At 38.4% G+C, this 23,450-nt stretch overlaps 1 protein-coding gene across 1 annotated transcript; it reads left to right on the top strand.

Annotated features, from left to right (window-relative positions):
* The first annotated feature begins 21,615 nt into the window (after positions 1-21,615).
* LOC114473997 (proteoglycan 4-like) lies at positions 21,616-22,164 on the top strand. The gene has a single exon (XM_028463823.1). It carries the CDS (start codon positions 21,616-21,618, stop codon positions 22,162-22,164), a length of 549 nt encoding a protein of 182 aa, XP_028319624.1.
* Positions 22,165-23,450: the final 1,286 nt, after the last annotated feature.

Genomic DNA, 23,450 nt, shown 5'->3' with positions numbered 1-23,450 from the left:
TGTTGCAAAATGTGAGAGTTTATAGAATGTGGTGTGAGCTTGTGGATAAAAAATCCACACGTGAAATAAATTTAATGTCACAAATGATGAAAAAAATGTATAGAGTGATATTTACACATAAAATTACAGCTGCAAACTTGTAATCTAACATTTATTCACATGTTTTTTAATTACTTGTGTAAATGATCGTTTACAACCACAACTCTCCAGGTATAACTTCTCATATCTACCGCTACAGAAACACTAACTACTTTTCTCGTGTGAATCTGAGCTGCTTGAGTTTTGCAACACATTTTGCGAGACGTCTGCAGCAAAACTGATTCATGCTCATAGAAATTAGAATATTACTAAAGACCAATACAAAAAAAAAGATTTCTAGAAATGTTGGCCAACTGAAAAATATGAAGATGAAAAGTATGATCATGTACAGCACTCAATACTTAGTTGGAGCTCCTTCTGCCTGAATTACTGCAGCAATGCGGCGTGGAATGGAGTCTATCAGTCTGTGGCACTGCTCAGGTGTTATGAGATTCCAGGTTGATCTGATGGTGGCCTTCAGCTCTTCTGCATAGACCTTTTTCACACTTCTGCATTTTAAACCTGTATTCTACACTACACAAGGGCTTTAAATTAACACCCGCCAAATGCAGAGAAACACTAACTTTGGCAGGTAACATTATAGCGTTACTAGCCATTTTGGCTGGTAAAGAATGAAACAAATACCACTGCATTTGTTTGAATCGGCAGGCTGAAGAAACAAGTCAACAAGTCATTGTTGCCAGATTGGGCTATTTTCTGCCAAGAAATTTGAGGGTTTGTGTGTGTGTTTAGATTTTAAGACGTAATGTGTATCTGGCAACACTGCTGGTTGTATTTTACGTGCGGGTTGTGTACAGTCACGTGACTCTGTTTGACCAATTAGAAAGTCTATCTTGCGCTACCTGGAAGCGGCCGACAGACGCAAGAAACACTTTGGATGTTGTTGCTACAGGTAGCTAAACCTTAGTTCATTATAAAACTGTTGTGACAAACCATGAAAGTGATCTAATTAAGCGATAACTCAGAAGCCGACTGCCAAACGCTGACTACTGCGATCAAGCCGCTCAATATATGAAACGGAGCAAAGTTAGTTAGTTAGTTTATTTCTTCGGTCATTGTGAACATCCAGATCTAAGGTCATTCAAAGATCCCACACATTACACGACAGGAAAAAAAAAAAATATGTATACATTAAGAATGTCAACCGCTAAATGATGCCTGACCGAAAGGGGTTTAAGCTGAAGTCTAGACTTATTTTGCCTAACCCCTTTTACAACTGAAACACTACTGTATGTCCAAAGATGACACAATTATAAAGTTTCTCTCATACCAACGATGGTAACATGTAAGCACAAAACTTGAATTTCAACAATCAAAATTATATTAAGCATCCACGATCAACTTCTTTTCTAATGTTTCATTCAAGTGTTCTATACTTCTCTATAATATTTAACTTGTACATTTTCTTAAATGCATGAATAGTTTTGGAGCCCTTAAGTTGTATAGGTAGACCGTTCCATAGATCAACTCCTTTGACTGATAAACACCTCCTCTTAGTATTACTCTTCGCCATGGGTTTTTGTAGCAGATCAGTTCCTCTGAGGTTATATCTTGATTCTCTAGTTTGAAACATCTTTTGTAAACAGTGAGGAAGCATGAGATTGTGAGCCTTGTACATCACAGCTGCTGTGTAGACATCAAAAGATCATGCAATTTTAAGATATTTAATCTAATAAAAAGTGGATTTGTTGGAGCAAGGTATCCAAAGTATTCCCCCATATTTCCACACAATAGCTAAGGTATGGAAGGATGAGGGAATTGTACAGTATATATAATGCATTTTGATTCACAGAGGTTTTTATTTTATACAGTATGGCAATAAGTTTGGAAATTTTTGTCTTTAGTGTATTTATGTGTGCTTTCCAATTTAACTTATTATCAATATTGATTCCCAAAAACTTTGTAACATACACCCTTTCAATTTCTACCTCCCCAATTTTGATTCGACATGGTTTGTTTACTTCCTTGTTTCCAAATACAATATATTTAGTTTTATGCAGATTTATGGAAAGTTTATTTACATCAAACCACTTTTTAAGTATCTTAAGTTCAGTTCCTACTGTGTTCAAAAGCAGCTCAAGATCTGTTCCCGAACAATACAAACTGGTATCATCGGCAAATAGAATACATTGTAATTTGTTGAGGACTTCGCTGATTTCATTAATGTACATAATAAATAGTTTAGGTCCCAAAACGGAGCCCTGAGGAACTCCGTGGGTTATTTTTGCCTCCATTGAGTTGATATTATCAATATTTACATACTGATTTCGGTCACTTAGATAACTTTTTAGCCAATCATGTGCTAAGCCCCTGACACCATACCTTTCTAATTTATTTAAAAGCAATGAATGGTCTATTGTGTCAAAGGCCTTGCTAAGGTCAATAAAGACTCCAACAGCATACTCACTGATCTCAATAGATGTTGATATCTTTTCTACTAGTTCCGTAACTGCCATTGAAGTGGACCTATTGGATCTAAAACCATACTGATGTTCACTTAACAGGTTATGCTTGTCTACAAAGCTATCAAGTCGTTTCACAAATAGCTTTTCCAGTATTTTTGAAAACTGCGAGAGTATTGAGATCGGTCTGTAATTGGTAAACTGTTGCTTTTCTCCACTTTTAAAAATAGGTATTACTTTGGCAGTTTTCATTTTACTCGGAAAGATACCCATTGAGAAAGACTGATTACATATATACATGAAAGGAGTAACAATAAAATCAATGATATCTTTCACGAGGACCATATCTATATCAGATCCATCTGTTGATCTCTTAGTTTTGAAGGAATGTACAATTTCAATGATTTCGTTCTCACTAACACTTTTAATGAAAAGTGAGTTTAGATTATTTTTAATATTCATTTCTTCAAATTCATTGGCATTGCTTGGTAGCACAATTTCATTGGCTAACTTCGGCCCAACACTGACAAAAAAAAACTGTTAAATGCATTAGCAATTTCCTTTTTTTCACTGATGGTTGAATTATTCATTGTGAAGTCATTTGGATATTCTTCCTTTTTTCTTCCATTCCTGATAATGCCATTCAATACCTTCCAGGTACCCTGGATATCACTCTTGTTCTGCTCCAGCAATTTGTGATAGTATTCTTTTTTATTGAATCTTATTATTTGAGTTAACTTATTTTTATACATTTTATATCTTTCTTCAGTTTGTTTAGTCCTTTGCTTTAAATGTACTCTATAGAGTTGTTGTTTTCTTTTACAAGCCTTAGCTATGCCCTTGGTTAGCCATGGTTTATCCTGGCTGTTTTTGTTTTTAGTATAGTATTTCTTACACGGACAGTGCTGGTCATACAATTGGATTAGGGTAAATAGGAAGGCATTGTATGCCTTATCAGGGTCAGGAGTTGCATACACTTCTTCCCAAGTTTGGGCACATAAGTCCCCCTTGAGAGCAGCAATAGCTTCAGGTGTTCGATGTCTTACATATTTGAAATCATTTATTTTGGTTGTAATATTTTGCAATTGTTTAAAAATACTAAAAATAGGAAGATGGTCAGTGATATTATTGATAAGTACTCCAGCTGTAATTTGACTTGCTAATTGATTAGTAAATATATTATCTATTAACGTTGATGTGTCCGTGGTAATTCTGGTTGGCTTAACAATAAGGGGAGAAAGAGAGTTGCTATACATAGTATTAATGAAGTCTGTTGTTCTTAACAGACTTCAGTTGATTGATATTAAAGTCACCACACACAATATGGACCTTGTTTAAATGACTAAAAAGGCAGTTCATTTTTTTATTGAAAATGTCTAGACATGATCCAGGTGTTCTGTACACACAACTATCAACAATATTTTTAGACTTTTCTACAATAATTTCACGTTATACACTCCAAAACATCATCGATGGTGGTTGACTTGCTATCAATCTTTTTAAACCTCAGATCTGTATCTATGTATAGCGCAACGCCCCCACCTCTTTTATTTATCCGATTTGTAGTGAACAATTCATATCCATCTAATTGTACTTCACAGCACCTATCTGCATCCAACCAAGTCTCAGAAACAGCAATAACACTAAATTTATTAAACTGACTAAGATATTGTTTAATTTCGTTATAATTTTTGTTCAAACTCCTACTATTAAAGTGTATAATGCTAAAGGCTCCGTTCATATTAATGCGTTTAAATTGCTCGTCAGTATAGTAATCACAATCATTAATTATATTATTAAACAAATGCTTATCCGGATCTATGTCACAGCCAAACTCATTTACTCTATAATTTGTATCATCGTACAAAATAATGTCTTCACTACCATTTATATATTCTGTATCATTGTTATCAATATCCACTTCGCTCAATTCATCCTCACTGTCATACATTTGTTTTTAGTTTTATCATACACACACATTCCCCCCAAAAGCGCATAGCGTTGGACACACCCAACCACAGGACCACTCACGCTCATGGAGCACATACTCACGCACACGCATGCAGGACATGTACACACACAACGTACACATCCACATTTATGCCCAAGCGACGCGCTGACAATCACACACACACGCACAAACAGCACGCAATCAGACAAACGCAGAAAACTACTGTCTATTTGGAGATGTCCCGTGCAGTTCCCAGTACTCCCAATTCCAAAGTCCGAGTGTTCGAAATATTCATATCCACTTGTCGACTCCACTGAATATTATTAGAACTCACTGTCATTATATCCTTTGAGAAAAAAGTACCAAAACGCAAGCCTTCCATCCAACGCAAGACGAACACACACTGTCCATTTGCAGAGTTACAGTATATCCTCAGTCTAACAGAAAAATATCCATCAATCCATCGCCTACTTCGTGTTAAATTATTCCTCCAGGAAACATCCGCTGCGTAACTAAAAATAATAATAAGGCTAGATGTGGCCTGTGAGCATCCATGTCCTCCCATCTGGGCACAATTGTCTTTCCCATAAACACTATGACTTATCTTCTCACGAGTTGTAGGTATACTCAGTGGAATTTGCAACATTATTTGATTTGGTCAAGGTCTTTCATTCCTCTTACCAGTATGACTTTAGCTTGTTCCGGAGTGTGCCCATTTAGCTGGATGAATATCTTACAATTCCTCGTCCATGTCGCTTTGATCTTCCCATTTTTTTTCAGGATACGCGCTTCTCTGGCAATTCCAGCCGCTTTCTTTGTTAGATGATCATTCAGATACACAGACGTTCCTTTTAACTTCTTTCCTTGACGCATGAGTTCCGTTTTATGTTTGCGATTTGCAAAACGCAAAATAATAGCTGGATTAGCCTTGTCCTTCCGCGGCAAAGTGTGGCATGCCGAGATGGCAGTCGGATCCAGGTAGATGTCCTTCTCTGCCAGAAAGTTCACAACTTGCTCTTCCAGCGTTTGCAAATCCTCGGCATGTGCATCCTCACTTATATTTCTGCCATCCATAGTTGCTCTGGCGTAAGAGCGCGGCTTGATTGTAAGACCTGTAATTATAACATCTTCCATTCTGGTGTACTGCTCGAGGTTGTCGATTCTTTTCTCAAGCTCCTCGATGGTTTTGTCTCTTTCTCTTACGATATTTTTAAGTTGTTTCACTTCTTCAAAAAGTTCCGCCAGCTTAATCAGCTGTTGCGTCACTTTCATTAGCTCCCCAGACATACGGTTTAGAGATTCCCGGATTTCCTCCATATCATTCTCCATCTTTGCCTCCGCTGCTTTCTTCAAGCCCATTGCAAACTTTTCCTGTGCTACTTTTTGTTTCTTTCTCACACTTTAAGCAAGAAAAAAAACGTATTTTTGATGCTTAAGCCTGCAGCACGTCGCAGGGCGCAGCCATCTTGGATGATCACGATGTGAGATAAGCAAGTGGTTAGATAGTTATCACTTGTTTATGCCAATGTTCTCATTTTCCTTTCAATTATGTTGTCAATGGGATTTAATCAATAATGATATTAGTATCATGTTCAATGTGGATCAGAGTTATCATTAAGCTATGTTGTGGTGTGTTTTAGCAAAACATTGTTCTTAATGGTTCAAATGCACTTGGCACTTTAAACGCAAGCTGCTATTTTGATATTTATATTGATGTTATATTATATATTTAAGTGTTTAGATGATTCAATTATATAGTTATTCATATGGAGAATAATTTTATAATCTGAGAATCATGAAATGAATAATATTGTACAATATTTGAGGCTCTTGTAGCACATCAACTCTTTCTCTCTCACACACACACAGCCTACCTATATATGAATACATTTCGACAAGCTCTGGGCATAACATTGGACATATGCACATATTTATACATGAAGAGACAAGTGCAATAAATATTAACATTATATGTTGTCAAAACATTGTATTTCTGAAGAGAGGAGCAGATGAGGAAAATCTATTTGAAAAATTCCTAATTCTGAGAAGAAAAAAAATTGTGTCTTATTCAGATAAGTTTGGCATGTAGCACCCCAAATCATTTTTTCATCATACATTTAGGATCTATTAAGGAGTGAATTCTACTCAAAATATATATAGATTTCAATATTTTTCAACAAACATGTTGAGTGTGAGATTTCCAGGTTCATTTTTGGTCTACAATGACGCCTAAAAATTTAGTTTGAGTCACTTGACTAATTTTGGTTCCACCAATTAAAATATACACATAATGACTCCAAGAAACACACATTACAGAAAAATACACCAAACGAAAAAAATATAAAAATGAGTAAAAAAAAAAAAAAAACCCCACCACATTTGCACACGTTATTTTATTTTGCACCTGCAAATATACCCCTTCATAATGCTACAGAGTATGTTTTTATTATGCCGACAATTGACAACTCTACTTTAGCTCCCACTAGATGAATACATACTTCCAACAGGCACTGTACTCGTGATCCAAAACTCTGAGATTGGTTATTTCCAGCTCCAACTGGAGCAGCAACAGCTCCCTCTGTTGCTCAAACGTGAGCACTTCAGCCTGCCCCACAGACACAGAAGCTGTAGCCACTGGCTCTTTCTCTAACACACCTTTTTCAATTAAAGACAAAAAAATAAACCTCCTCAGCTCAACTTTAAGCAAACCCTCTTGCAAAATAATACCATAATAGTCAGCAATTTATTTCTTTGGTTCTTGTGATAGGAACCCAAAAAAACAGCACAAGGTGCCTCATAAAATCCCGACAAACTATCCATATTCACCTACAGTAGAGTTATATAAGGCCGGATACACAAAAAATTCTCAGAGAATTTCTCTAACTATGAAATCCAGAAGCTAACTAATCTCAACCCTTGGCTTCATGAGGTTCAGCAGTGGGAATATTAAGCACCAACTCCAGTAGGATTGCACCCCAACACGAGCCATTTCCCCACAACATTACAAAAATAACAAACCGGCACAATCCCAGAGGAGAAAGTGCCCTACAGCCTCACAGAAACCTCTGGGGAAAAATGTGCCCCTCCACACAACATCCAACTGTATCAGGAGAACATGAAAAACCGAGACAAGCCCCCAATTGTCACATATTGGCTAAAGACCGTGACAACAATAAAACAACAAGAGGTAGATAAATGTCTGCACTACCCAAGACCTCCAGGCAACAAATAATAATTCAGCCACAGGAGCATCCACAACCAGCCAGAGCCAGACTGGAGGGTGAGTCCTCACGTGACTTTAATGGTTAGGCCACGCCTTCCAATCAGCCACACACACCTGAGTCCAATACAGTCATTAACGGTGTGAAAACAAGAAGATAGATAAAGAAAAACACACCTGCAACCCCACCCACAATATCATTAACATGTTTATATTTATATTATAAACATTTAATGAATATTATTAATATGTTTTTTATAGAAAGGAGTGAAGAGAAAGATCTGCAGAAGCCTGATAACGATCCTGGTCATTTCAATCAGGTGTGTTGGAAGAGGGAAACATCTAAAACATGCTGGATAGTGGCTCTTGAGGACCAGGATTGGGGACCTCTGAGGGGTGTTCCATAAAGGAGGGTTAACAAACTCTGAGTCTATCCATAAACTCTGGGTCAACATACCCTCCATGGTAAACTCTGTGTATCTGATTCCATTACAGCTGGTATGAAGTGGGTTAATCAACCCTGAGTATGTAAACCTTGGGTTACTGACGTGCACGCGTTTGATAAAAAGACATCATCAATGGATCAGAGATGACTCGAGCTGCCATGACAACCACCCGAAAATAGTGATTTATTCACCCTAATGGGTGAAATAAGTCGGTGTTTGATGAATATGATCCTGTTCTAAAGGTGTGTTCAGTCTTCAGTGACTATAGTGGCTTAAATCACCTGTAATTAGTCACACTTTTTGGTCACTTCATCACTTTATTGCTTCAGTGACGTGACGAGTGGTGAATAATATGAATAAAATGTGTCTGAGGAGACGTGGCAGCAGCATAGGATGTCTGCATAGAGAGTCCTCCTGTTACACTGGATATAAACACAGTAAATGCTGCTTCATATCTAATCATTTATATTGATTTTTAATGTAATATTGTCACCAAAGTCATCTCTACGTCCTAAAAAAATGTCATAAAAAAACACTGAAGCGGGATGTGAACCCGTGACCCATCGTTTCCAAGAGCAGTGTCATAAATCACTGTGACATCATATCTTCATAGATGTATGATCTACAGATTTAACTGTATAACAATATAAAACAACAATTGAGCCTTAAAAGTGGATTAATTTAAATGATCATCTCCTCCTTTATATTATCTACAGGTTTGTATTCAGTGAACTTTACTACAGACGTCAGTAGATGTTTTAATGTAGATCAACCTCTCAGTGTGTTTCACTTAATGATCTACATCTACAATGTTAGAAAGAAAACTACCGTTTGATAAAAAAATAAATAAACATAAAGCAACACAACATTAGTAATGATGTGAACACGTCTGTGGTGTGTGATGTTACTAATGTGTTTCAGAGAAAAGTGTTAAGGTTTATTAAAGTGTTCAGGTGGGCGGAGCCAGGTAGAAACCCAGGGTTTCTTTGATAAAACCTGCCAGTGACCAGGTTTAGTTCACGGACAATGTTGTCATGGTAACATACTTAGAAAAGAACATACCTCACGTTTAGGAATGAGATACTCAGAGTTTCATCATTTCAGCCTGAACATACTCAGAGTTTGAACATAACCTACTTTATGGAATAAACCTCTGGTCTAGTCTGTCCTCACTGGTGTGTGTCAGTCGCTGCTCAGGCTCCCACACACACACACACACACACACACACACGCCCAACAATATCCAAACAATAAGTGACAGGTAGATCATACCTGTCAAGTTTTGGATTTGTAAATAAGGGACATTTTCTGACACCCACTACCAGTCGTCCCACCCACCCAACCAAGCTCCAGTATCTCTTATATATTAATATAGATGTACAATAAATGTAAAATATCCACTTATCAACCACTTACTAAATACAATAATGTGATTATAATCTGGTAGGTCGACCTTTATTAATATTAAAATACTGTAAACATTCCTACTAGGGCTGGTGATATGAACCAAAACTCATATCTCAATATATTTTCTCAAAATGGTGAAATATGATATAAATCTAGATAATTTATTAAATAAAGTCTGACCAGAAAAACAATTCTGGGTTAAATTTGCCACAAAATGTCACACAGGCTCATTTATTAATAAACAGCTGATCAATATGTGACACTTATTAATCATCTAACTGAGCTTTACATGTTGTTCTGAGAAGTAAAAGCAGCGACTCCATAATAAGCTATAATATATACATATATATGAAATATTATAGTTTTCTATATCACCAAAATAGAAAACTCGATACATCTTGAATCTCGATATATCGCCCAGCCCTAATTCCTAAATTATAAAACAGCCTAAATAAAAACATAAATGTGTATATGAAGTTCATGTTTATTTAATATACTTACAGTTTATATACAAGTCAACACGTTGTATATTTACTGTTAATTTAACGTTGCTTGTCTTTAAATTAGACATTAACATTTTATTTTCATTATATATGTTATTAATTTCTCATGTTCACTCATATGGTTCTCTGGTATTCACTAATGACTTATTAGACACATTTATTACAGACTTTACATTATTTAACACTTTATAAACAGTGTATATTTATGGAGCTTGTGATTGGATGATTTTTCATGGTGACTTACGTGGTTCCTTCCTCTGTGGTAAACGTTATAATATCAGTTATTAATCTAACAGAACGTGTAACTGTGTCACATCCTGATGGTCTTTATGAAGATAAACTCTATGTTATATTTTATAATGTATTTACACCAGTTCTTTGTTTTTATCACCTGAACGTCTTCATTCATCATCTCTGTTCTGTTGGTTCTGGGTTTATTGCTGATGTCAGCACTAATCTAATCTAGTCTAATCTAATCTAATCTAATCTAATCTAATCTAGTCTAATCTAATCTAATCTAGTCTAATCTAATCTAATCTAATCTAGAACTGTCACTCAGGCCATTTCAGGTGGAAGTTCTCGCGAGGCTAGTGACGGCGTTCAGTTTAGTAAGACATATTTTAATTATTACATTAAAATACGGGATATTTACGGGAAAATAATAATACGGGAAGATGGCGGGAAAGAGGGATAAAATATGGGAGTTTCCCGGTTAAAACGAGATACTTGACAGGTGTGAGGTAGGGACAATATTTATTTAATTTAGGGAAATCTTGTCAAATAATTTCAATATTGAGCAGGATTTTTGAAAGTAAAAATGACTTCCATCTTGTGATAAAAACATGGGAAAACCATGAAATCCCTGCAAATACTGTAAAGTTTCATTGAATTTATGACAAATTAAATGAAACTCCATTTAAATGATTGTATCTTCTTAAGTAGATATTTGTGTTTATTTATATACATTTTATTATGATATTTTTATGTGTTACAACAGCATTCCAAGCTGCTACAAATGTAGTTGTCTTTGTACAATGACAATAAAAAGTTATCTAAAGTTCTACTTCTATATAAAACAGTTGAAATGTTGTGTTTTGGATTTTTCTAAGTGTATTATTTTGCATGGATGCCAATATGTATGTTTGGATATGATAGTGTTTTTAAAATTACTCCCAATTTCTGATAAATTTCAATAAAAATTTCCCACAAAAAGTTTTTGTTTTTCTAATATTGTCAAAATACATGTTCAGCTCTTATAAACCCTTTCTACCACTTTTACACCTAATGTCACATATGTTGACCCATTATTGTCACTTTTAACCTCTTTTTACCATATTTCATGATTATTTTTACCAATTTAACCACATTCAGGATTTGTCATGACCATTTTTTACCAGTTTAAACTAATTGTTCCAATATTAACACTTTGAACCCTTTTTTGCATTTTTTCTGTCTGTTTTTATGCACTTTAATTTGCAACTTTTAACCATTTTTTTTAAAATCCCATTTCACCTCCTTTTCCACCATTTTTGGTCACTTTGAACCATTTTATTAGTGATTAAAACCAGGATTTCCATCTTTAAGATGACTATAATAATAATAATAAACGTTCCTGGATAACAGTGGATATTATTCAGATGAATAAATAAATGTGGTTATCACAGATTCATAGAACAATAGACCATCATTTTACTGACTTTATGGATGGACCCCAAAAATCTCTCCTTTATTCCCCCTTATAGATGGTCCTGTCTCCACATGACTGTTCTTCAATGTTCATGTCTGTGTTCAACCACCTTCAGCTACAGTGGGGGTCCCTGCTCTAGTAGAAGATCAACCACTAGGAAGCCTTTGATTGTTCAAACATGAGAATCAGGTTTTATTTCATGAATTATATAATTTACAAAAGTTACAAAAGACATGGAGTGTAAACAAAAATAGAAACAAAGACTTTGGACTCAGTCTCTGATGATGAACCCAAATGACCCGTTGACCCTCTGAGACACTGATAGTGAACATATTTATTAACATACACACACACACACACATATATATATATACTGTATATATTAGTGGTTTCCTCATTACAACCTCCAGTTCCATCCCAGAATCCTCTAGTGTCTGTGCAGCAGGAACCTCTGCAAACAACAGCAGAGGGATATTCTATAAAGCAGGTTATGTTCAAACTCTAAGTATGTTACCATGACAACATTGTCCGTGAACTAAACCTGGTCACTGGCAGGTTTTATCAAAGAAACCCTGGGTTTCTACCTGGCTCCGCCCACCTGAACACTTTAATGAACCTTAACACTTTTCTCTGAAACACATTAGTAACATCACACACCACAGACGTGTTCACATCATTACTAATGTTGTGTTGCTTTATGTTTATTTATTTTTTTATCAAACGGTAGTTTTCTTTCTAACATTGTAGATGTAGATCATTAAGTGAAACACACTGAGAGGTTGATCTACATTAAAACATCTACTGTAGTAAAGTTCACTGAATACAAACCTGTAGATAATATAAAGGAGGAGATGATCATTTAAATTAATCCACTTTTAAGGCTCAATTGTTGTTTTATATTGTTATACAGTTAAATCTGTAGATCATACATCTATGAAGATATGATGTCACAGTGATTTATGACGCTGCTCTTGGAAACGATGGGTCACGGGTTCACATCCCGCTTCAGTGTTTTTTTATGACATTTTTTTTAGGACGTTGAGATGACTTTGGTGACAATATTACATTAAAAATCAATATAAATGATTAGATATGAAGCAGCATTTACTGTGTTTATATCCAGTGTAACAGGAGGACTCTCTATGCAGACATCCTATGCTGCTGCCACGTCTCCTCAGACACATTTTATTCATATTATTCACCACTCGTCACGTCACTGAAGCAATAAAGTGATGAAGTGACCAAAAAGTGTGACTAATTACAGGTGATTTAAGCCACTATAGTCACTGAAGACTGAACACACCTTTAGAACAGGATCATATTCATCAAACACCGACTTATTTCACCCATTAGGGTGAATAAATCACTATTTTCGGGTGGTTGTCATGGCAGCTCGAGTCATCTCTGATCCATTGATGATGTCTTTTTATCAAACGCGTGCACATCAGTAACCCAAGGTTTACATACTCAAGGTTGATTAACCCACTTCATACCAGCTGTAATGGAATCAGATACACAGAGTTTACCATGGAGGGTATGTTGACCCAGAGTTTATGGATAGACTCAGAGTTTGTTAACCCTCCTTTATGGAACACCCCTCTGGACATGAAGACGTGGTTACCACAACACAAACATGTGTGTGTGTGTGTGTACAAACAAAGGCTGCAGTGTGGACTGATGCATGCTGGGAGATCAAAGGGTGGGCAGATGGAACAACAACACACTGTGTCTGACACACACACACACACACACACACACACACACACACACACACACACACACACACACACACACACACACACATTGTTGTGAACACACACAGGCCTGAGGGATTGTGGGTAGTGTGACAGAGGAGCAGCATTTATATAATTGTGCAGTAAATCATCTGGAATTATTTATATTAAAGTTGATTAACAAAATAAACTGAGGAGGTCATATTTTCTTCAATATTTAAGATCTTTGTAGAAGAAATGAACTTAAAGAGTAACTGTACTATCTGTTGTGATGCTGCATTGGTTTACATACAGTATGGACTTTGTATTATTACAACATGAGGACTAGAATTATTTAATGAACCCCCAAACTACGCCTCAAGGACCCCAGTTTGAGAACCACGGCACTTGGATACAGAATCAGAGGATGACCACAGTTAGGACCAGGTTAGGAGCAATATTTTCATTAAAGGTGACATATCATGTTAAATCCACTTTTTTAGCCCTTAAATGCATTTTGTTGTATATTTAGAGTGTTTAGAAGTACAGAAAAGTTACAATTAATCTCTTCAGGTGCTCCGTAGATATCTTTATATTCTGTTTTGGTCATATTTTTCAATCTGTTTCGATTTTTCGATTCTCTATTACATTTTTTGAACAATAACGTCAGTATTTGCAGCAGAACTGCTAAATTAGTTCATCAACTCCAGGTCCAACACTTCGAGCAATCCGCCATTTTTATTTCTGGCTTTTATTTTGTAGTCCAAGCTCCAGGATGCAGAAGTTACGAGAGGATAAGTCAAAATGTTGGGTTGTTGGATGTAGTAACCCACACGCTTCATTACACCGTCTCCCAGCATCAGAACCTTTTCAAAGTGTCTGGTTGAGTTTTATTTTTTACAGAAATGTACCACATCTGTGGATAAGGTCATTTTTGTGTGTGTGAAGCACTTCAATGATGACTGCTTCATCAACCTCCACCAGTATAAAGAAGGATTTACAGAAAGACTTTGTCTGATTGAGGGTTCAATTCCTTCTATCTTTGGAGACGATGAACAGAGCACTTCGGTAAGCTGTAAATAACGCTAAAAAGTGTGATGATAAGACGTCCCTGTCATTGTTTTGTTAGCATTAGCATTAGCACCGTCTTCATATGTTAGCGCTGTGTGCTCGTTTTAGATCCTTGATGATATGGCCTACGTGATTTAATTTAAAGTTAAATTATGCACACACACACCCACACACACACACACACACACACTGACACACACACACATAAGTTTTCATTAGTCATTTCATTTTGACGTTTTTGTCTTTGAAAAGACTGTATTAAAATGCATTTCGTGACGTTAGCTTGGTGCTAGCGTTAGCTCGGTGCTTGTGTTAGCTCACTTGTTAGGGTTCTGCAGGTTCATCATCTTCATTTTCATCTCGCTCCACTGGGTCAGACTCTGGCTGGAACATGTAAGGCTGGATGGACAAGTCTAACGTTGTTGACATTTTGTAAATAACGTGTGAATAAACATTTTCTGCGCCGCTACATAGCCGTATCTCTTCTAGAAAACTACAAAAATGGCCGAACAGGGTGGAGTTGAACCTGGAGAGGGGGAGGGGTATGAAGTGTCTCATTAGCATTTAAAGAGACAGCACCAAAACGAGTTGCTCTCAGAAGCACATCAGAAAATGGGTAGAAAAGGGGTGGAGTTATAATAATGAGGAATTCAAACCCAAGCATTACAGTTCTGCTTTATATAGACCACAACTGTATGATTTATATGTAAAAAGGAAGGATTTAAATGCATGATATGTCTACATTAAAGTATGTAAAAAAAAAAAACAGAGAGATGAAAGTTAAACTATCTTAAATAGATCCTCCACTGCTTTTACTAATGTGTCATTTAGTAGATTTTTAAATTATTTAGCAGCTTTTTACATCATTTAGCAGCTTTTTAGAACATTTAACAACTTTTAGATCATTTAGTAGCTTTTTAAATCATTTAGTAGGTTTTTATATAATTTAGCAGCTTTTTAGATCATTTAACAACTTTTAGATCATTTAGTAGCTGTAGGGAATCAAATCCTCCAAGTTTGACTCTGACCTTGGGATACTAGTTTCACCAGTCAATGGAGTCAGAAGGTCTACCTCCCACTGTGAAATGCAAACGTGCCCCACAGTGGGACCTTCTCCCACTTCCTGCCCGAACAAAGGAACAGGAGAATCCAAGAAGAGTTTGTTCCTGTTATCACCTCTCTTTTCCATTACGATCAAAAGGAAACAATCGGTCAATGTTTACATGCTAAGTTTTCAAACTCTGGGCTCCGACACCCTGCGGATTATGTCACCTCTAGAACCCTAGAACCCTAACCAGAGGTCCCACAGGAGGTTGGAATAATACCAGCTTTCTGTTTCTCGCTCAAATGAGAACAAAGAACATGTACTTGTTTGAAAAGTCACAAAAGAAGGCATTATTGGAATGCCTTACAATTTAAATTGTAAATATTGTCTGTCCTATACCACTCTTCAGGTATTTCAATAAACAACTGAATGTTATTTTTAGTGTTTCATCATTTAAAAGGTGCTTGAAATACTACAAAACATCACAAAGCTTATTTTAAGGTATTTACAGTTAACCATATGGTAAAGAAAAAGCCTAACATGAATTTAGACATTCAGGTTTATGAAGTACTAACTATGCTATTTTTCAGCCGTATCAAACTGTTTCATAATAGATGATTTATTAAGATATGATGTTGAAAAGATGTTTTGAAATATGTGGAATTAATTATTAGGCATTTTTCTATGTTTAGGAACTCCCTCTGTTGTCTATGTCATTCCACTTCACGCCCACACTTGAGACACACCCACAAGCTGAAAGCAGAGACATTGACCAATCATCGATATGATCTCACAATGATCAACCAAGACTCCTCCTCCAAAAGGCGTCTCCAGATTCTTTTTAAAAAAAAACTTTAGTTTTGGACGCGGGGGTTCCGGCTCACACGTGTTCCCTCATGTTTCCAGTCTTTCATTTCATTTTTCTTTTATTTGTAGTTGCATCAGTTAGACTTTTTAAGAACCTTGCTCGCAGCGAAAACCTAAGACGCAAAAGAACGTGCCTGAAAGCCGACCTTCCAACATCTGAATCGTGAACCAAACCGTGGTCCCTCTTAGTCTGAAACCGGCTGCGATCAACCTAGAAGGGGTTGCGGATCGGCCAATAGAAACCCTGCTGTTAAACGAAACAGAACTCAACGGCGGCACGCCAGCACTGCTATACTGCCACACGGACGTTGTTCCTGCAAACACAGAACGTCTCCAGGTCCAACCCAGACCGCAAATCAAGGTATGGACCAGTGAACAATGGACCAGCAGAACTGACTCACTTCAACTACAATACATCCTCATTCAAACACTCATATCTATACTCCAGTTATTTATGCTTCACTCACAATACACCATATGGGTTCCAGGATGAGAGCAGTTGAGAACCAACATTTAGAGTCAGAAAGGTGTGCGTGCGTTGCTGCACGAGCAGAGTAGTAGCTCCTCTTTTCGGCGCACAAACACAGCCAGACTCTCTCCTTTCCGCTTACCGCACTCGTCGTCCGTCACCGCGTAGAAAGTGTGAGGTTATAAAAAATTGAAAAGACAGTATTTCATTTTCCATTGTATTAGTAGTGATGCTGGTGTCTATGGTGTGTGTTTATTGTTTAGAGCAGTGGTTCTCAAATGGGGGTACGCAATGGCATTACAGAAGGTACTTGAGAGAGAGAGAGGAAAATTAACAAATGAAAGAATTAAAAATATGGGGTTTTATAATGTTTATACTAAATAATAACAGTAACTCACAAAACAACAACAAAAACACAGAAAAAAAGAAAAAAAAATATAAACAAAGTCAAATACATTAACTAAAAAAAGTATTCTTTATATAACATTGTGTTCATGTAAACTGAGATACTTAAGAATTTGAAGATGAAGATAGTAATTTATTTATTGATGTCAATTTATTTTATTTTATTTTAAAGTGTTTTTAAGTTGCCATTTACATGATCAATATAAATCAAATGAAATCACACTTTCCATATAATTATAACTGTATATAATGTAATACACTGTATTGTCTTCATAGAGAAGGTATTTATGGCTCCAGGAGGACTTTAATCCAGGTGAGATGAGGTTAAATGGTTCCTTGTAGAGTAAAGGTTTCAGACCCCTGACCAGGGGAAGAGGGTTAGGAGACCCCACTACCAGAGCTGGACCCTCTGAATTTAATTCATGGGGTGAAACAATGCAGATGATAAGTTGGTTATGTTACTGTTAAATTAATTCAAGTACAGCATTTCTGTAAAATAAAAAAAAAAACATGTAACATGTTGTTATGCTTTGCTGTTATTTAAAACATTTTTGTTACGTCTTTTAAAATGATATAAATAAATGACCTGTCATTTCAGCCACTGCTTGAAAACTTAATATTGACACTAAAACATTAAAACATTTTGCAAATATAACTCGAGCCACTGTCAATCTTTATTTCAACTACGGTACTCCAGTTTAAGGCTGGGATACACTGTGTAATGTTTTCAATCGTTGTTCTAAGCTCCAACTCAAACTGTGCGACTCAGACACAGAGCACGAATGTTCTCAGCTCACGATTTATGTTCTCACACTGTACGTTCATACACGACACGTCAGGGTCTTGTTTCCGGAAATGCAACGTACAAATTAGAAGAAGAAGAACACAGAAGCGTCGCCATTCAAACAGACGAAGAGGAAAAACGAAGTGGAGAAACACTTAGCAAAAAGAGTTTTAAAAAAGAAAAGACAACGATATGATGGACCAGGAGCTGGATGGACAGGCGTGGACAGTACAGTCCATCAACTTTACAGCAGTCCTACGGTGTTCGCGCATGCGCAGTGTGAGCCTTTACGGTAAGCCGGTCCGTGGCACTTCTTCAACTGTGAGATACCATCACGAGGAGCGACTGGATTTCAAACATGTTTGATTTCCTTACGACCTACGATTGCTGATCAGGAGCTGGTCGTGAGGTGTTCATCGCTTCTCGTGACCCCATGTATACTACACCATGCACGACACATGATCTAGCAGAGACTCACAAAATCCCACAAAATAGTCGCACGAGTGGAAAATCGGCTCAAAATGGGTCAAAAATCGCACAGTGTATGTCTGCCTTCAGTCAACTATTCATCAACATGCATGGCTTTAAAAAAAAGGGTGCGACCAAATACTGTACTGGTGCAACCAACTGAGAAAGTTAGTGTAGAGCCCTGTGTCTACATGTAATATATGTGTTTTTGGATTTTTATGTTAATATTATTATATAATATTAATAATCATAATAATAATAATAATAATAATAATAATAATAATAATAATAATAATAATAATAATAATAATAAAATGATGGTCCATTGTTCTATGAATCTGTGATAACCACATTTATTTATTCATCTGAATAATATCCACTGTTATCAGGAACATTTATTATTATTATAGTCATCTTAAAGATGAAAATCTTGGTTTTAATCACTAATAAAATGGTTCAAAGTGACCAAAAATGGTGGAAATGGTGGTGAAATGGGATTTTAATAACCACTGAAATTGGTTAAAAGTTGCACATTAGAGTGGATAAAAACGGACAGAAAATGTGGTGAAAAGGGTTCAAAGTGTCAATATTGGCTTAAGAGTGGCAGAATTTGGTTATGTCATTTCAAAAGTAGTAACCAACAGTTCAAACTGACAAAATACAGCATAAATGATGGTGAACATAGGTTAAAAGTGACAATAATGGGTAAAACATGTGTGACAAAAGGTGGGAAAGTGGTGGAAAGGGTTTATAAGTACTGAAAATGTCATGAAAGTGGAAAAAAATGTGCAGAAAAGTCATTGAAATGTGATGTAGAAGTGTCTGAAATAGGAGAAATGTATCCTGACCCAAGATTAAAAATCCCTGATATAGAAGATGTTCATCATGAAATAGTTGTGGATTAATGATGTTTGACATGTTGACTTATGGACCTATCATTGCAGTTGTCTCTTTCTAATTAACTAAAGAAGTCAGTGATAAATAGTGTTTAGTGAATTGTGAGTTTTAGCCTTAGATGATGTCAGAGTCACATTAAAAATACTTTTTTAATTTTTTTCTTCTCGTTTTGATACCTTAACTGAGGGTAGTGTCACTTGCATAAAGTGATGGAACCCCATACCCAGAGATGCCAGGCCAAAGCCAAGGACAAAAACGCACACGGCCGGCACCCCATCCTGAGGGCCCCCGTGGACGCACACACACAGATGGCCAACACCAACCCCCCAAGGTGGGGTCCAGGGAGCCCCCCACCAGAGACCCCATCAGATGGACAGAGATCAAAGGGCAACCAGCATCGTCCATGTGCAAACTAACGTTTCTTATTGAGCAGCCAATCAGGAGTCAGGATTTTCCTTTGCTGTTGATGATGTCACAGGTTCTCTTCAGCAGCCAATTAGAAGTCAGCCCATTCCTTTGCTTTGATGTAACAGGTTTCTCAAGATCAAAGCATGTTCCTTTGATGTCACAGGTTCCGTTGATACAAAAGTAGTCCTTTAAAGCAGACACTCTCATCTTCACGCCAACAACCGAGAAAGAAGTACAAGTCCATTACATCAACAAGGAATTATAGAAACGAAAAAATGGAGAGTACTCTCTTAAACCAAAAACCTGATATGGAGAAAATCTTCTGACAGACCCACCATGATTCAACAACAGGTGATTGAAGCCTATGAACAGTTCCAGACATTAGGGATGGAATTTAGGGAGACAGATGCTAATTTGTCAAACAACCCTCAGAACATGAACATCTCCCAAAAGGAAGAAATTGCTTCCCCATTCCTCACATTGGATGAAGATCCCAGCATCCAGTACAATGCAGTTTTGGCTCTGGGCAGCCTGGTACACAGTGAAGAGCTGGCTACGACTGCAGTGAAGAAAGACATCCGAGACCACAGCAGAGCGGCAAAAACCGAACACACCATGCTGCAGTATCAAACACCTGCTACGAGGACCCCACCTAGAACCCGCATCCCCAAACCCATCAATGCCCCAACATGCAAACCCCGGGGAGGGCCCAGGGAGCTCCGTATCCGAGACCCCAGCAGAGCGGCCCAGACCGAACACACCACGCTGCCGCCCCAAACACCTGCTACGAGGACCCCACCTAGAACCCTCATCCCCAAACCCATCCATGCCCCAACACCCAATCCCCGAAGAGGGCCAAGGGAGCCCCCCATCCGAGACCTCAGTAGAGCAGCAAAAACCAAACACACCACGCTGACGCACCAAACACCTGCTACGAGGACCCCACCTAGAACCCGCATCCCCAAACCCATCCATGCCCCAACATGCAAACCCCGGGGAGGGCCCAGGGAGCTCCCCAACCAAGACCCGAGCAGAGCGGCCAGGATCAAACACACCACGCTGCCGCCCCAAACACCTGCTACAAGGAACCCTGCTAGAACCCACATCCCCAAACCCATTAATGCCCCAACACCCAACCCTGAGGGACGGCCCAAGGAGCCCCTCATCCGAACCATCAGCAGAGCAGCAAAAAACAAACACACAACGCTGCCGCACCCAACACCTGCTACGAGGACCCCAGCAAGAAACCACATACCCAAACTCATCCATGCCCCAACACCCAACCCCCGGGGAGTGCCCAAGGAGCCCCCCATCCGAACCATCAGCAGAGCAGCAAAAAACATTCACACAATGCTGCCGCACCCAACACCTGCTACGAGGACCCCAGCAAGAAACCACATACCCAACCCCATCCATGCCCCAACACCCAACCCCCGGGGAGGGCCCAGGGAGCCCCCCATCCGAGACTTCAGCAGAGCAGCAAAAATTGAACACACTACGCTGCTGCCCCGAACATATGCTATGAGAACCCCCGCGAGAACCCACATCTCCAAACCCCTCCATGCCCCAACATGCAAACCCCGAGGAGGGCCCAAGGAGCTCCCCATCCAAGACCCCAGCAGAGCGGCCAGGATCGAACACACCACGCTGCCGCCCCGAACACCTGCTACAAGGACCCTGCTAGAACCCCATCGCCAAACCCATTAATGCCCCAACGCCCAACCCCCGGGGAGGGCCCAAGGAGCACCCCATCCAAGACCCAAGCAAAAGAGTCATGACCCACACCCAGAGAAAAATCACAGGGTGCCCGCCAGTGGCCAGGTTCAGAGCCAATAGAGGCAAGACTCCAGGCCAAGAGGTAACTGATCCTGAGGCAGCACCGGTGGCAAGCCCCCACAACATAATCCAAGAACCTCGGCCAATCACCCCAGAAACAACTGATCCTGAGGCAGCACCGGTGGCAAGCACCCCCAACATCATCCACGAACCCCGGCCAATCACCCCAGAAGCAATTGATCCTGAGATAGCACCTGTGGCAAACCCCCCCACCGTCACCAAAGAACCCCAGCCAATCACCCCAGAAGCAACTGATCCCGTGGCAGCATTGGTGGTGAGCCCCCCCACCGTCACCCAAGAACCCTGGCCATTCAACCGAGAAGCATCTGATCCCGAGGCAGCATTGGTGCGGAGCCCCCCCACCGTCACCCAAGAACCCTGGCCAATCAACCCAGAAGCAACTGATCCTGAGGCAGCACCGGTGGCAAGCCCCCCCACCGTCACCCAAGAACCCAGGCCAATCAGCCCAGAATCAACTGATCCTTAGGCAGCACCGGTGGCAAGCCCCCCCACCGTCACCCCAAAAACCCCGGCCAATCAACCCAGAAAGCACTAAGCCTTGGTTGCCAAAGTTGGGTATGGATGCAGATTTATGTTCATCAGTTTAGAATGATGAAAAAGAAAAAAAAAAATGTTGCAGAAAATTCCAGTAGGCTAGTTAAATAGATCAAGTGACATGTCCAAATAACATTTTTTATTGACACTTGGGTCCTTCCAAGAGTTTGCATAAACTCCCCATGTGAGTGGTTGTCTGTGTTGCCCTGCGATGGACTGGCGCCCTGTCCAGGGTGTACCCTCGCCTAGCGCCTAGTGTGAGCTGAAGATAGGCACCGGCAGACCCCCGCGACCCTGAAATAGGACAAAGCGGAGTATGCCACCAGCTTCCTGAACACAGCCCTGGTCACCCAATGTTTTTACGTACCATCCCCCAAGTAAAATTTCTTGTATTGTCTAAAAACTGCACTTGGCAATAAAAATGATTCTGGATAATAAAAGATATGGGTCCTTTGTGCAAACTATCCAGCGTACAGCATTTTTAATCGCATTTTCTCTGTTTTGTTTGTTTTTATTTAGCTATACTGCAAAAAACAGGAGCTATTCTTCCTGTGTTCTACATCACAGACTACTGTAAATATGTACATAATAGTTCCTGAATACAACAAACAGATTAGATGCGATGTACAAACAACATTTACGCAGAAAAAAATAAAACAACAACCAAAGCATACATAGTCAAAAGGTCATTTAAAAAGTAGGAACAATTAGTTTAAACTGGCAAATACTGTAATAAACATGATAATTTGTGATAGTGGTTAAACTGGTCCAATTAATCATGAAATATGGTGAAAAGTATGATGGTAGATATGTTGCAAAATGTGAGAGTTTATAGAATGTGGTGTGAACTTGTGGATAAAAAATCCACACGTGAAATAAATTTAATGTCACAAATGATGGAAAAAAATGTATAGAGTGATATTTACACATAAAATTACAGCTGCAAACTTGTAATCTAACATTTATTCACATGTTTTTTAATTACTTGTGTAAATGATCGTTTACAACCACAACTCTCCAGGTATAACTTCTCATATCTACCGCTACAGAAACACAAACTACTTTTCTCGTGTGAATCTGAGCTGCTTGAGTTTTGCAACACATTTTGCGAGACGTCTGCAGCAAAACTGATTCATGCTCATAGAAATTAGAATATTACTAAAGACCAATACAAAAAAAAAGATTTCTAGAAATGGTGGCCAACTGAAAAATATGAAG

Source organism: Gouania willdenowi, chromosome 13 (assembly GCF_900634775.1).
Source record: "Gouania willdenowi chromosome 13, fGouWil2.1, whole genome shotgun sequence".
NCBI classification, from domain to species: Eukaryota; Metazoa; Chordata; class Actinopteri; order Blenniiformes; family Gobiesocidae; genus Gouania; species Gouania willdenowi.
This window is presented reverse-complemented; position numbering and strand designations above follow the sequence as displayed.

Coding starts and splice junctions, on each gene's coding strand:
- LOC114473997 (XM_028463823.1), top strand. CDS start 21,616: ATGACCCACACCCAGAGAAAAATCACAGGGTGCCCGCCAGTGGCCAGG.